Raw genomic sequence first — 15,184 nt, 5'->3', positions numbered from 1 at the left:
CTAAAGGCATTTGTGAATGATTAGCCTATTTGCTGAAACTGTAAAGGACCAGAACAGAATTGGAGGAAGGGTGAGCAAGCAGCGCTAATCCAGCAACTCTACCACACATACTGTTGACCTTTGGCTTGGACTCTTGGTGTGTCCATCTCCAGTGTGTTAAATGGGTTACTTTGAACCTACCTTGCAAGAGTGTACCAAAGGAGTAAGTTGAAGACTGAGATGTTCAGAGAAGCAATCTCTTTGCATTATTTCAATCCTTTAAATAAGCAGAGACTGGAGTAGGATTGAGGATCTTGTCTGGTCAGTAATGAGGAAACTAAGTTGTCAGGAAGCAGGAAAAGGGAAGCTGCTATTTTTCTACAGAGAAGCTCTTTCCCACCTCAGGATAAAAGCAGCAGAAAATGTTTCATTAGGATGGTGCCAGAAGAGGAGAAAAGATGATATACATGTACTTTCTAGAGGAGTCCCTTCCATTACCTGGTGACAACAGGAGAGAGAAGAGCCATTGTCAAACTAAATCATGTACAAGATATTTTATAATGTTACAAAAGCTACATTACAGACTCCTAACATTCAGGATTGGCTTCCTGCTTTTGGAGCTCAAATTACTTCTCAGACATTACCTAATTATATTTGGCACAATCATCTCATCTTACACGCAGGCAGACACATTAAGTCACATGCTCAGCTTTTATAAACTGCTGATTTTAGCAGCATTGCTGATATACTCCAGCTGAGGACAAGTCCATTGCCATTTCTTATATGTGAGGAAAACTCATAGCCTTTTCATTGGCATCTTCCGTATAGGGAGGAATGGTTGAAGTGAAGGTTTCACCTTGTGTAAACAGATCAACCAGAAGCTTCCAAGCTGCTAAATTAAGATTTCTTTCTGTTTGCATGTAGTATCAGCTGTCACCACAGGGTGACAGCACAGACAATGAAACTCCACTCAGATCACTGTGAAATGATCTCAAAAGGGCAGTAGACGTAGGGGTTCTCAAAACCCATGGAGGCGTGCAAGAAAGTTGTTTTTGTTTAAAAAAAAAAAAAAAAAAAAAAAAAGCACAACAAACAACAACAAAAAATACACACACAGTGAACATTCAGAATTGGGGTCTGACAGGTCAGACTGAGACCCGATCCTGCTTATCTGGTAGAAGCATTGACACTGATTTTACTGTAAATCTGTCCTCCAGCATTGGAGATAAGTTTGCCACTGGATTTAAGAAGGAGGGAAAGAAAATCTGAGACAGGGAAATATATGGCTTTGCTACCAGTAAAAATGCTAGGCTACCACTACCACATACAGAGTGAGAAAAGTGGAAGCACAACAAAACTTTGAAGGATCACTTTTTATGATGGCTTTAAGTTAAAGAAAATTGTGATTTTGGTTCTTTTCCTTGAAAAAGATTCACCTCTTGTTACGAGAACAAGGAAGGGAACAAAAAAAGGTTGGTAATCAATAACATGTTACACATCACTGGTCACTATACTCACCTGACTCCTGAGTTGGCAGTGTTTTTCCTTATTGCAGCTGAAGGATTAACAGCCTTTCTGGCAAATGGGCCTTCGGGAAGCATTGACAGGCAGGTAGGCAGCTCATTAAGATCATCAGTTTAGAAGGTCATTGATTCCATTACGCAGCAACTGTGACCCATCACAAAATAGATGGTTAAGCCCAAAAAGATTCACAGAGCTCCTGAATTACCACTGTCTCCAAGTTCAGTGGTGCCATTCTACTGTCTTACCCAGCAGAGTAATGGAAAATATATGGTAAAGTAATGAGCAGAAAGCACATCTTCAGGTAAGAACTTGGAAAATGCACCTAAGGATGCCTGATTTTTCAGTAGTGATTTTAATAATGCAAGAAATTAAGCCATAATCGCAGAGTAACTACAAAATAAACTCAATGGAAAAATAAAACATCCAGATTTCAGAAAATAATTTGAGCAAAACCCAATCATCTTAAAGCTTACAACCTCCCTATGTTTGGGTTATGTTTTGTAAATGGTAGGTAAAATGTAGAGCAATCAGAGACAATGCTTTAGATATGACAACTGGTATATCTGTAATGAGGAGATGCTTGCTATATATGTTGGAGGAATGTTTGAAGAAGCCACCTGGCCTGTGATTAGGAACTCAGTCTTCATCCTAAAAAGTTGGTTGAGATTAAAGTTTGGTGGTGAGTCCAAGACATCATACAGGAAGGAGCAACAGTGTTGAGCTTTTATTTTCTGTGGCTGACCTCAGCCAGCAGAGCACTGTACAGGGTGTGCAAAAGTGGTCAATAGGACTTCCTGAAGTTAAATTTGTTCCCCAGCCTTCCTTGAGGCAACTCTCAACAGACAGTAGGTTTTCTGATTGAATCCAGACAGTTGTAACTGGAAAACACACTCATCTGGCCATTTGATTAAAAGGCAGAGGCCTGTGCACTGAGAGGGGCTACTCTTGTCCGAAACCACTCACTGAAATCCTCTTCTGGCATCTCCACAATACTTTCACGTACAAACTGAAACAGAAAAAGGTTCTTTCCTGAGCATTTGATTTTATATGTAAGAGAAAGACATAACATGCGGGAAAAAATTGATCATTGTGACAATGGAAGAAAAATACTGATTTCTGCAAACAGTACAGTGCTTTATATCACCAAAACATTTTAATACAATTTTCAGAACAGCTGGATTTGCTCTAAAATGAATTAAAAGCAAAACTCTACAATCTTCCTTGCCATTTATACCCTGAATCCTTCAAAGTCAATTCTTGTGTTTTTAAACATGTCTGTCTCCTGCCTGACATAGCGCTACATACATGTACATTAAAGCAAACTAGAGTTAAATAAAAAACTTAATCTGGAATCTCTTAATTTATATTCATTGATGCTCTTCTTGCTCCTAAAATGCTAGTTTCCTTTATCAATTCCAGTCAGAAGAAATACCAAGGTCTTCCCTCCTCAGTGGCTATTTTTGAAAGATGTATAAATAAGCAGATAGGAGATTCAGCAACACTTACCTCTTTTTCTCTATTAATACTACTTTAACATGAAGGGTCAAATGAAAAGGAAACAGAAAGAAAATAGCAAAGAAATAAATCTAAAAAGAAAAAACAAGCAACAGAGACACATATTAAGCATTAAGATAAGGCTGCCTCTCTGGTTAGCAACAAGATATGCACAAGACAAAACAGCTATTTTCATAAAACATCAAGAAAATGCAGGTAGTCTGATCTCAACACACTGGGTGCTTTGGTCTTGTTAGGCATCATATACTCAGTAAATGAAGATGCACAGACACTAACCTGCTGCCCCTCTGAAATTACTGTTCTCTTGCAAATAAGAAAGAACTGTAATAAGAACAAAAAACAGAAGGTGGCATCATTGCCTTTTTTGTTCTGGTTAGACTATGTAGCAGTATACATTCTAAATGTATTCTGGGTTCTTTCTTCTGTCTTTACTTTCTGCAAATCACTTCTACAACTACAAGCGCTGAGCCCAAGTTAAGATCTTGAGAAGCAGATTATTTTGACACGTTGTTGAAGCAAAACAAAGATATCTGCAGAATTCCAGAATCAGTGGCGTAATAGCTCATAGATATAACTACTGGGAATGACAGGCCTCTTCAAGGCACAAGAAGTGAATGTTTCTTGTTGAGCATCTTAACAATTTATGACAGATGTCACTTCCACTGTGGCAGTAAATAAATCAACAATGACATAATAATAAAATTATACTGATTAATAATCCAGTGCTTGTCATAACAGCTTTCTCCTGAAGAGTTCAATGTGCCTTGTATAAGGTGAATAGTACCATCTTCAATAATGAGATCCTAAATGATTTCATCTGGTAACTTTCCACTGTGTGGATTTCACCCATAGGTGTCTGCTTTCCTCAACCTTATCAGACAGAGAATCAAGAACAGGACTTGTCTCACCTCCACAGCTGCAGCAATTTCTGGAGAACATAGTTCCCACACCTGTAGATCAGTCAAAGCCCTAAGAAAGGTGTCATGATGAATTTTTAAATCAGGAATCATGCCAAATTTTTCCAGTTTCTTTAAGATTTTCTTCACGTAATGGTCATTCTTCACAGACTCTGGGAGTCTGGCCAGCAATACAGGAAACCTTTAGCAAAAAGAGGAACAGCAGTAAAAGAGAAGCCCTAGGAACAAATGCTTATCTGATGGATAACTCTAGGTCTGCCTGACATTTCTGCCACTTTGCCACCTCCATGGCTTTAAAAAAAAAAAAAAAAAAAAAAAAAAGGGTTCTTTGTGGAATGCAATACTCAGTGTAATTCCTATTGAATAATGCAAAGGAGCTTTATTTAATAGAACTTGTGCACTATCTCCCTTTACAGGCCATTAAAATAGATGCTTCTTCATTGTTTGTTTAAATTTTGAATGACAAACTTGGTTATGAAAGCAAATAATAATAAAAAACTGAACAATATTTCCATTTTTACTGGGTATGTCCTCTTCACCTTTTCCCCATTTATGTTTAGCCTCTACAGATTTTCTAATGCAATCAGTGCCTTCTCTGAAACACTTTCTGATTTTCTTTACTATTCCTTTTCCCCCGTTAACATCATTCTTCATTATGTGCTAACATAAATCTCACTGATGTGAGCATGCAGTAACACACAGTCTTTACCACTGCATTCTGAATATAGAGAGCCAGAAGGAGAATTACACGTTACAATAAAAATAAAACTCTTGTGAAAAGATTTCCATTTTTTTTAATGTTCTGTGTAAATTCTGCAGTGCTGTTTTGACAGTCCTAAAGACTGATGTTCCAAGCCTTTCCAGACTGTGCATGACTGGAGTTTGCTGGCTGAAGATTTGGCAGCACACCAGCAGGAAGTGTTGCCTCCCCACAGTTTAGGATGCACATTACTGGTACAGCAGGAGAGGGGTGAGGAATTTTTTCCTTAAATCGGTAAAAAAAGGAAACAAATAGGTTCTTGTCCTCAGTAGAACCACTTCTATACTCAGTTGCATACTGCTGGTATGGCTGTTTAGCCAACTCATTACTATCCCAGTTAACAGAACTGTGTCACAAGAAGGTCTTGTATAACACATTCGTGCATTAAGATATTTTCTTTGAGAAGGGATGCGAGGGCCAGTAGGCTCATATCACTCTGTTCAGATTTTATTTTTATTTTTCTCACTTCTTGAGAGAGAGAAAGCAACTAGACTGACAGCATAACATAGTAAAGCATTCCTACTGCGATTCAGCTTTCCTAGCAAGGCACTGTTTGCAAGAGTATGGGAAAAAAACAGCCGTGTTGTAAATGAAGTAACTGCTATGATGAACGCAATTTCTCTGTCATGACCTAATGTCTCCACAAGGGGGTTGACCAGTTGCATCAGAGATTTCACTATTCTTGCACCTCTCTCATTAGCACTTCGCAGGACAGGCAACGAAAAGGTATACTCATCTAACTATGCTGGAATAGTCAAAGGAAGACAAGCCTCCTTACTGTGGAAGTATGATTTTTATATGAAGGAATAGCTGGCTGATAGTACTAGTCTCATATGGGGGAAAAGTGAAAAATTATACTGGTGTAAGTCTTCCTTATTCTCATGGAGCTCTGTCCATGTTAAGGCTTTTTGTAGCAGAACTGAGCATATAAAAGCAAAACCACATTCACTCCAGTTTCAGGGCTTATTTACATGTCAGAACTTAAATTTAGTGGACAGCTGGAACATATGTTGGAGAACTAAAACCAGGGTTTTGCTATATAGGCCAAGACTAGGTTTATTCATTAACTCATGACGGATGAGTTCCTGGGCCACCTGCATTTTGAGCCTGAGATAAGAAATTGGCTTTTCATTACTGCTATATGTGAAGGACAGAAGGCTTACTAACACAGAGAACAAAAGGGGGTAGACTGAAAAACACATTCCATGCAGCTTGCACTCTCTGCAATGTCTTTGTTTTGTGTAGAAGTTTTTTTGTTGTTGTTGTTTGTTTGTTTGTTTTGTTTTTACTAATGACAGCTCTGTGACCATCCATCTGAGGGTCCCTGACTCTTTACCATTTTATTTCATCTTCAACATGTTCTCTTTCAGCTCTTACGTCCAGCTTTCTTAGTCTTTCCATGTCTTTTTTAAAATACTTCAATCGTTTCAAAGCTAGGTATTTTAGAGAGCATCGCTCTTCCTGGTTCCTACAAAAAAAAATAAATAAATAAAGCTGTCCTTGAAAAATTACCATTCACAGTTAATTCCAAAGATACTAAGGAAGGCACAAAACAATGAATGTGAAGAACACATCATATGACGAGTCTGTGGACACTAATAAACTTCCTATTTCTTCTAGAAGCATATTTAAAACTGTTTATGTTTTATGTCAACTCTAGAAGGTAAGAAAAACTTTAGTCAAAACACAAATTGAAATTTTAAGTTTAAGTTTTAATTGAAAACTCCACTGTCTATAAGGTATCCACTACTTAAAAACAAACTAACAGAATAAACAGCAATGCTTCACAATGATTTAGGGTAAAATTGTCCTTCCATAATGAAGAATACTATCAGAATGATTAGTTGCTTAGGCAGTCACAACAGCTGCTCAGGGAAAAAAGTAAGTACCCAGCTCCAAAGAAAGAAATCTCTGGGGCAAAAAAAAATCTAACTACAAAATGGAACAAAAGATTGGAAAGAAGAAGGAAGAGAAAAGGGGAAAGAAAACTGTGCCTATAACATCCTGCAGAACAGCCACATAGGGAAGGATTTCAGGCCTGTTGCTTATTGAGAAAAAACAACTTGCACAGCTATCACCCAGAAACATTCATCTGTGAAAGGAAAAGGAAGACAGATTTCAGCTGATCAACTAAGGAGAAATGTCACTGATCTGGGAAAAGGCCTTGAGAGAGGACATTGCAACTGTTACTATGAGAACAGTCAAAGTAGTGATGAAGAACAATATAGCAATCTCTGAAATGAAATTACAAGATAGCCATGCAGACCATATGCAAACTGAATTTATTATTCTCTCTTTGAATGTCATAGTCCTTTAGACCCAAAGTAAGTATATACAACATATTTATCAGAACTGTGTTCCACAAGAGTCATTCAGAAATATCCCAAAACACTTCCATAAGTTCTTAACCTGTAGTGTATTTTTTGTATGTGGACAGTCATGAAGTTTTCTGGACCATGCCTTTATTCTTATTTTTATCTAAATCAGTAGATGCATTTTAAAACATCTGAAGACAAGTCCTAAATCTGGTGAGAAGCAAGGTGCAGGATCTTTTAAGAATATACAAGAAGAGTCTCTTTTTACCTCTCAAGGCTCTCTAGGGTGTCATGTAAACAACAAGCTGCTTCTTCACGTACTTCTGCAAACTTTTGCCTCGTATCAGCCCGCAAATTAGATTTTCTCTTAATGAAAGAGCTGATACGGCAGCTGCAAATAAAACAAGAAAAAAACTTTGAATTAACATCTTGTGGTAACCATCTTGTGACAAGCATCTGTGTTGCTTACAACATACAGCAATGTGAATGCATGTCAATTTTGAGATCTCATTCACAGTAATATCCAAATTTAGTATATGCAGTTTTTAATTCATGAAATTTACAAAATAATTTGATTAAAATTATAAGTTATATTAAATTCAGATTGTTTCCAACTTTCCTGCCAGTCGCTTTCTTCCAGGAAAGTCTTTTTGCACTGCACTGAAATGTACTAACTGTGCTGCAAGTTTTTACTGGCTTGCTCTTGCCTCACTACAATAAAATGCTGACATTTGCATGCCAAACTTTTTCCGCACATTGAACTGAGTTTATACAGCATATAATGTCCTTCAAAAACATATTTGTAAACTTGTCCCTGGCTTCTGGGCCTCTGATTCTTTAATATTCTCTCTTGCTCTTTAATGAATGGCATGTTTGCTCTGTAATCCGTCTGAGCCACTAACAGCAAACTGTAAGACAAGTTTTAAAATAGTGTACAGTATGGTTCCTCCAGAATGTGAGACATCCTACAAGCGCTGATAAAACACTCTTAAAATGACAGACTTGCTGGAGTTCCTTGCTATCCAGGTACAAAGCTTCCAATTTATTTTTCTCTTTATCTCTACTCCAAGAAAAAAAAAATGCTTCAGCGAAGTCTACTTATACGAATAGTTTGTTGTGTTCGTCTTAGAGCTATAGAAACCACCACAGAAGTGAGTAATGAAGGAACACACCTAGTGTAAGTTTATTCTGCCATCCATGCCAAGAAATGTTAGTATCATATGAATTCACTGAAGACTGAATTCAGCTGTTCTGAAAAACATGCTTAAGCTCTGTCCTGGTGAGTTGCTTCTCCTAGTCATTCAGAAACACATTGAGTAACATACCTCTGCAGTCCAGTCTTCTCAACCATATCTTCTTGTTCAGGGACATCTTTTGACATGTAGCCATGTGGTATCTGGATCAGCTTCTGCAGGGCTGATAAAAAAAAAAATATCTGTAAAAACACGCTAACTCAACTGTGCATTCATTCTTCTTCTTGCAGAGAGGACGTCACATACATTGGTCCAAATGAAGCATCCTCAGAGACCTAATATTTAGTACTTTAAAAAAATTAAGTTTCTTTAAAAAATACAGACTTTTAAAAGAGGTTTCAAGATAGGTAACCAAATACAAAGGCACCCAAATCATTAATCCCTTTTGAAAGCAAAAACTTTGTTCTTTCAAGCTATGAAAAACAACAAAACAAAACAAAAAAAAAAACAACCATCAAGTAGGAGATAACAGATTATTATTACTATTATTAACATTAAATGCTTATAATAATAGTACATTAGAAAACTGGAAGATTTGAACAAAATACACAGAAATTCAATCTTCAGTTCCTGTATTGTTTTGTTAGTATTCTAGTGGCATAATTGTCAAGTCTTCTGAATTTGAGTCTCGAATTTGAACAGCATCACTTTGCCCTTCTTCTTTTAAATGTCAAATAGAATTTAATACGTTTAAAAACAACAAGTATCCAGTTACATCTTTGCGTCTCCTTATTGTCGTCTGCTAAAACATAAGACCTCAAGTAGTCCTTCATTGGCTATATGTTCCAGACTATCCATCTCTGAGCAGATCTCTCTCACTAACAATGGTCTCTACTTTTTCTGCCTTCCACTGTAATGTGAATGTTTATATTCTCCTCTCTCAAACACCTGGAAAGCCACTTTAACTCACTGTTTTCCTTAAAACTGACATCTTTATTTTCCTCTCCACTGCTGTTTTCATTCCTGCTTTTATGCCAACTCCCTGGAAAGACACTGAGGTGGCCTCCTTCTGTACATTATTCCCTCCAAACACACTTATTAAAAATCCCAGTGTTAGCTGTCAAATTCTAAGTCATCCTTTGAGGCGCTTGGTATGCCCCATATGGTAGTAAAGTGGTATTGTATTGAGCATTCAGCATCTTGAAGTTGCAATCCTCAACTTCAAAAGGTAATTTCTCTGTATTTTTGTGAAGCACCACATATACTGTAATAAAACAACTGCTGAATGTTAACTGTATTAAATATCAGCAAAAACTACTTCCACTTGTTAAAAGTACAGATTTGAATATTATACTGTGAATTTATAAATGTAAGACATGGATGCTAGAAATTGTTGGGCACCAGCTAATGGACTAAAATTTTTAAGAAACATGCTTATAATAAAGATCCTCTATTAACTGTGGCCAAGGTAAGTTTCAAGAGTGCCAGACTCCTAGCCAACCTCAAAGCTCTACCATTGACTAGTTTAAACGATGGCTCCCGTGTCTCTTACTAGTCAGTGTGTTAGCCTCTAAGATGCTGGCTATACCACTGAACCTCCTAGAGCTCTAGAACTGAGAAGCAGTTTGAATATGAAGGTTGACTCCCATGGGGTTGGAGCCTCTGCTCAAAACCAAGCTCAGGCTGCATACAGATCTCATCTGTTCTTGGCATGTATTGCCAAAGCCCTTTTAAAAAGAATCCAATTATCTTTTCTATTTATGGTTACCATACAGGCAGATAGAATAGCTGGATATCTGAAACCCATCTATGCTGCTGATAATGTCTGTCTGGGGGAGAAGAACTGTTCTAAGGAGTGGCTGCAATTGGTGCTTTCTCCAAGATGAGACGAGTTGTCTCAAGCCATTCCTGATAGCAGCCCAGTTGGCAGATTTTGGAGAGAGAGAACAGGAAGCAAAGCACAGCTAATATCACAGAGATACAGGTCCTCTTTTTGACTATCAACAGAAACAGAGGGCCTCATGGAAGTGGTCCTGGTACGAAGCCTGACGGGGTTCAAAAAGAATTTGGTCAATGATCTCAGAAATAGGGCTTGATTTTTGGGTGATCCCATGTGGAGACAGGAGTTGGACTTGATGATGTTTGGATCCCTTCCAACTCAGGATAGCCTACAACTCTATGAATATCTCTGTGCCCTCCATTTTATAGTATTATAATCTGTTCCAATTACCAAGTTAGAAAAACTGGGGAAATGAATACTCCAGCTTGTCCATATTCATAATATTTTTGAAATATTAACCTCCATAGCTGTGAGCTAGGCAGACATTAATTAGAAATATGAAAAACAGCAGAGACTGTAGTAATTTCACTAGACTGCATTTGCAGCAATTGGGGTTATGATCTCCAGCTCTCCCACAGACAAGCTGTATGAGCTTGGCAAACCTTGATTTCTACATCTTAAACATCTGTGAAATGGGGTACAAATATATACGTATTATGTAGGGATGTAACACTGATTAAACCATTGTAAAGATATTGATCAACCCTAAAGAAGAGGCCAAAATACAGGTGCAACCTTTATAATTAAGAACCTTTGCACAAATATGCATATATCCTCTTTTAAAAGTTTTTGCCTGAGAATTTGAAGCCAAACTGCTGGCTGAAAAGCTTCAGAGCTAAAATCCATCTTAGAGCTTGGGGCTAAGACCTCTCAGATACAGGTCTCATTTTAATTTTCAGTGTGAAGAAAACTTATGCTGTGAGCTGATTTGCATATACGTATATTTTTGCAGTAGCCACAAAAAATTAGGTTTACATTTCATACATTTAAATCACATACTCTGTCCACATAAAAAGATTCTCAAATGTGGCAAAGGAAGCAAGCTTAGAACACTAATCTGCTTTGTAAAATCTTTGACTGATTAGATTGGGACCGAATGATAAATGAGCTAACCTCAGAAGTGACCTGTTATACCGCAGCTGTAAGCGCTGCAGCTTTCACATTTTCCTTTGTCAACACGATGTAACATTTAAGCTTTTGGACTAGTACAGGTCTTCACTCTGCCAACAGCTTTGAAAAATCAAACTTGTATAAGCAGACATTCTACAGCAGCAATCCTAAAACCACAGTATCTAAATTAATGGAAAGCCTTTTGTCCAACTGCATTTTGAATTCTTTCCCTAACATAAGTATTATCTCTAAGAGGCACGCTCAGGTGTAACTACTAGTTAGCTACCTACTACAGAATCTTTCCCACTTTTAATATGTGCTTACATGTGGGTACATGAGTTGTGTGTGCTCTCAAAATTTTGTCTGTGTGAGTTACATGAAGCTTTGTGAATTCTAGATAAAGGCTACTGACTTATAATCTATTTCTAATATGTGTTTTTCTGGTCTTGACTTAGGAGGAAAAGACTGAAGATTACCTAGTTTTGTACTAAAATGCATTGCAGAGCTGGCAGATAAACTATTCTGTCAGATCAAGCATAGGGTAGTCACTAATGGATGAGAAAAGGAATACAGAGTAACAACCCCCTGAGTTAAACAGACATGTATTTAGTTGATGAGTTGTTTAAACCACAGAACAGTTTTACTGTTTTACCTCCTGTTGAATATTACGGATGTGGATGAGTGTCTGATCATAAAACTGCTACAACTATTAATTAAAACTCTTACTTAATATTCACATGGGACTACACTGTCTTTAAATGAATTTGCTAACAATGAGGGTGCAAGGAACTCTGTACAAGTCTCCCTAAGTCTGAAGAGAAATACACTTGTACATTTAGCAGTGTCTTTGAACTAAGGACTCCCTAGTAATGCTGAAAACAAATCTATTTGATATTGGCAGTCAAGAAAAGAAACTTACGGGGAAAAAGATGATGTTGTTCCTTAGTTTGCACTGACTCACTCATAACATCAGACAAAGCTCCATTCGTGTTGACATTGTCTTCAGAGTAAAGCACAAGGGAATTTACACTACCCTGAGGGGTTTGACCATAAAAAGACTGACTACTAAGCTGAGAGATGACTGGAGTAAATATCTTGTTTGTCTTCCTGAAAAGTGGACAGTGTCGTGCTTTCCGCATGTATTTCTGTACAAAGAAAAAAGAATAGAAAGGATTTTCAACACCAAATGTTAACAGCAAAGTTTGTTTCAAAATTCTGTTGCAAATTTGACAAGAAACACATTTCCATAACTAATCAGAGCAGTAGGTCTTTCTAGCCTTCCTGTAACTTCAAAGATTTTTCTTCAGTGACTTCAACAAAGTAGTGATTTCTTGGATCATACCTCCTTCAATTTGTTACTTTTCTTTGACATTCCTCTGCTGAAGTAACACTGAAGCAGTGGAGAAGGTTGGTAATAGAGCAACTTTCTCATGTCCATGGAGGAATAGGTCAAAATGGTTTGATAAATGTTTGGGTCTCCTCCCTACACCCAATAACCTGGCAAATAAGTTTCCTGTGTCAGGAATGTAGATGTGAAAGCAGATTGAATTCTACAGGTTTATTAATCAAAACACCATGCATTATAAAGCAAGTACCCCTGGAGAAACCCACTAATTCCACTACAAGTTTCATACCAAATATGAAACGCAGTGTTCAAGTCATAATTAGTGTAAGCGACAGAGAGGAAATTATCATTAAGTCAGGAAAGTTATTTCAGAAAAATAATCCCAGCAATATAGATGCTAAAAGACACACAAAGGTTGACACGCACTTTGTTTTCCTCTGCTCACGTTCATTTGGACGTGACTTTAGAGAACAGATAAGACTATATGGAAAAGCCAGAAAGACCTCTATTTAGAAACACCCCTGTTAATTCCATGACTTGCTGACTTTGCTAACAGCAAAAAGAATATTTGCATAAAAACACATATTTTTTTTGTCTTTTAGAAGTTTCACAACTCTTGCTGCTTATTCCCCAACAGCAATCTTCATCTTCCATTAAATCATTTTTGTTATTATGTCAGGAGAGTACAAGCTGCAAGTGCTGACAAATAACAAGAGCAAACAGCTTGCATGTAACAACAGCCCATACATCTAAGAGTGCCTCACCTGGGGCTTTAAAAGCCTTTTACAAAACTTCTTTAAATTTGCCTTACAGGGGGCAAAGCAAGGAACTAAAATCTTAGGCAAACTGCTGAATATCAAAATGTAAGATATGCTAGAGTGGAAAATATCAGAATCCACTTGTTCCTTATTGAGCTCTTCTAGTTATGCTCCTAAGCCAAACTCATTCCCACTTTATTTCTATCCATTCACTTTAGCAGTTTCAAAAACCAAAACAAAATAAAACAAAAGTCTTGCTGTGGTTTCAGAAAGATGGAGTATCATAGTAAAACAGTTATCAAGTGTTTTAGATCATTTGTAGTGTTTATAATGATGTTTGCCTTACCAGATTACCATCCTCTAGGATAATAATTTTATTTATCTTTTAAAAGGCTTTCATCTGAATTGCTTTTCTCCATTCCTCGGCTTTGCTTTGAATGTGCCAAGTGAATCTTGCTTTCTTTAAATAGAAATTTAGTTTGAATTTGTTTCAAATTGAGCTGTATATTCTGAGTAAAAAGGCAACCAAACATACCGTGACTAGAACTTACTGGAACAAGGTTTTCCAGGATACTGGTCTGAAATCCCCAGGTGCTCAACTCATAAAGAAAAGGGGGCAAACGCAAGCCAAAGGCTACATAAATTTTAACAAAATATTTAATTCTTCCCACATTGATGATTATCTCTAAGGCCAAGCCACAGTTTCAATCTGCAGAATAGCTATATGTTGCTTTTGCTATTACTTAGCATCACACTGTTATTCATCAAAACCCAGACAGACAAACAATCTGCATTCACAGGATCCAGAGTATAAAATGTGGTATCAGGAAGTTCAATTAAGCAACAACAACAACAAAAAAGCTTGAAAAGTTAGATTAATTCCTAAGAAAGAAATTAACAATGAAGTTACCTTTGTATTTGTAACAAAGAGCTCCCACATGAATGCTACTAACTTTTCCTCTTCCATTTCTTTCACTGTTTTTTTACAGCCACCAGGGTCCCTAAGTGAAAACCATTTAATCAGTTTCTCATCTCAAGAGTCTTTGTTTTATTACAACTTCTTTTAAGAAATGTAGTAAACATACAAGCTGTGATTACACTACAGTCACAAGTGCAGATGAACCTAAATAAAGCAAAGTCATTTTTGCAAGATATGCTTGTACTGGGTCAGATTTTACTCTCAACTTCCTCTGTGCAAGTACTGAAGAATCTTATCCAGTATAGCCAGATTTCATGGATAGAAATGACAGGAGGTTCATACAAGTTTGATTTTTCAAAGCTGTTAGCAGAGCAAGGACCTGTACTAGTCCAAAAGCTTAAATGTTACATCGTGTTGACAAAGGAAAATGTGAAAGCCACAGCATTTGCAGCTGTGGTATAACAACAGGTCACTTCTGAGGTTGGCTCATTTATCATTCGGTCCCGATCTAATCAGTCAGAGGTTTTACAAAGCAGATTAGTGTTCTAAGCTTGCTTCCTTTGCCACATCTGAAAATCTTTGTGTGGACAGACAGTATGTGATCTAAATGCAAGCCTGATTTTTCATGGTTACTGCAACATGAAGTACGTGGGTATGCATATCAGTTCAAATAACTTTGAGGAAGAGGAGTGGTAGTTACAGACTGCAACAGAAAGCAGAAAGTATACAAAAGACAATACTACTTCTGAACCTGGAAATGAATCCAGAGTCTTTATGCTCTGCTGTCAGCCTGTATTTGTGAGGTTTATTGACAAACTTTTCCTCGTATCCCAGTCTATTGGTCGTTCCTCATATGTAAGGGGTTGAAAAACCCATCTATGATACATGCTGGACTGGACTGATTCTCCTGTCTAATTTAACAGGCTAATTCTACATAACGCTACTCTGACACTCTTGTTATATATAAATGCAGTTTGTCTTGACTGAGAATATATGGAGAAAACAGAAG

At 37.2% G+C, this 15,184-nt stretch overlaps 1 protein-coding gene across 3 annotated transcripts in view; it reads right to left on the bottom strand.

The window, feature by feature from the left end:
• Positions 1 to 1,333: 1,333 nt before the first annotated feature.
• The window catches only part of CCDC60 (coiled-coil domain containing 60), a 61,023-nt gene continuing 47,172 nt past the window's right edge, over positions 1,334 to 15,184 (bottom strand). The window contains exons 7-13 of one of the 3 annotated variants that reach the window (XM_068653797.1): positions 14,167 to 14,257; positions 12,073 to 12,298; positions 8,336 to 8,426; positions 7,279 to 7,401; positions 6,032 to 6,163; positions 3,927 to 4,116; positions 1,334 to 2,509 (exon numbers count right to left, since the gene is read on the bottom strand). In XM_068653797.1, coding sequence (XP_068509898.1) covers positions 2,411 to 2,509; positions 3,927 to 4,116; positions 6,032 to 6,163; positions 7,279 to 7,401; positions 8,336 to 8,426; positions 12,073 to 12,298; positions 14,167 to 14,257 — 952 coding nt within the window. In that variant the 3' untranslated portion in view covers positions 1,334 to 2,410. Of the gene's footprint in view, positions 2,510 to 2,533; positions 3,340 to 3,926; positions 4,117 to 6,031; positions 6,164 to 7,278; positions 7,402 to 8,335; positions 8,427 to 12,072; positions 12,299 to 14,166; positions 14,258 to 15,184 lie in introns of those variants that run through there. The other 2 variants (XM_068653798.1, XM_068653796.1) reach the window with 2 other exon arrangements.

This window comes from Anas acuta, chromosome 17 (genome assembly GCF_963932015.1).
Source record: "Anas acuta chromosome 17, bAnaAcu1.1, whole genome shotgun sequence".
In the NCBI taxonomy this organism is placed as follows: domain Eukaryota; kingdom Metazoa; phylum Chordata; class Aves; order Anseriformes; family Anatidae; genus Anas; species Anas acuta.
The sequence above is the reverse complement of the archived record's forward strand: the minus strand, read 5'-3'. Positions and strand labels throughout refer to the sequence as shown.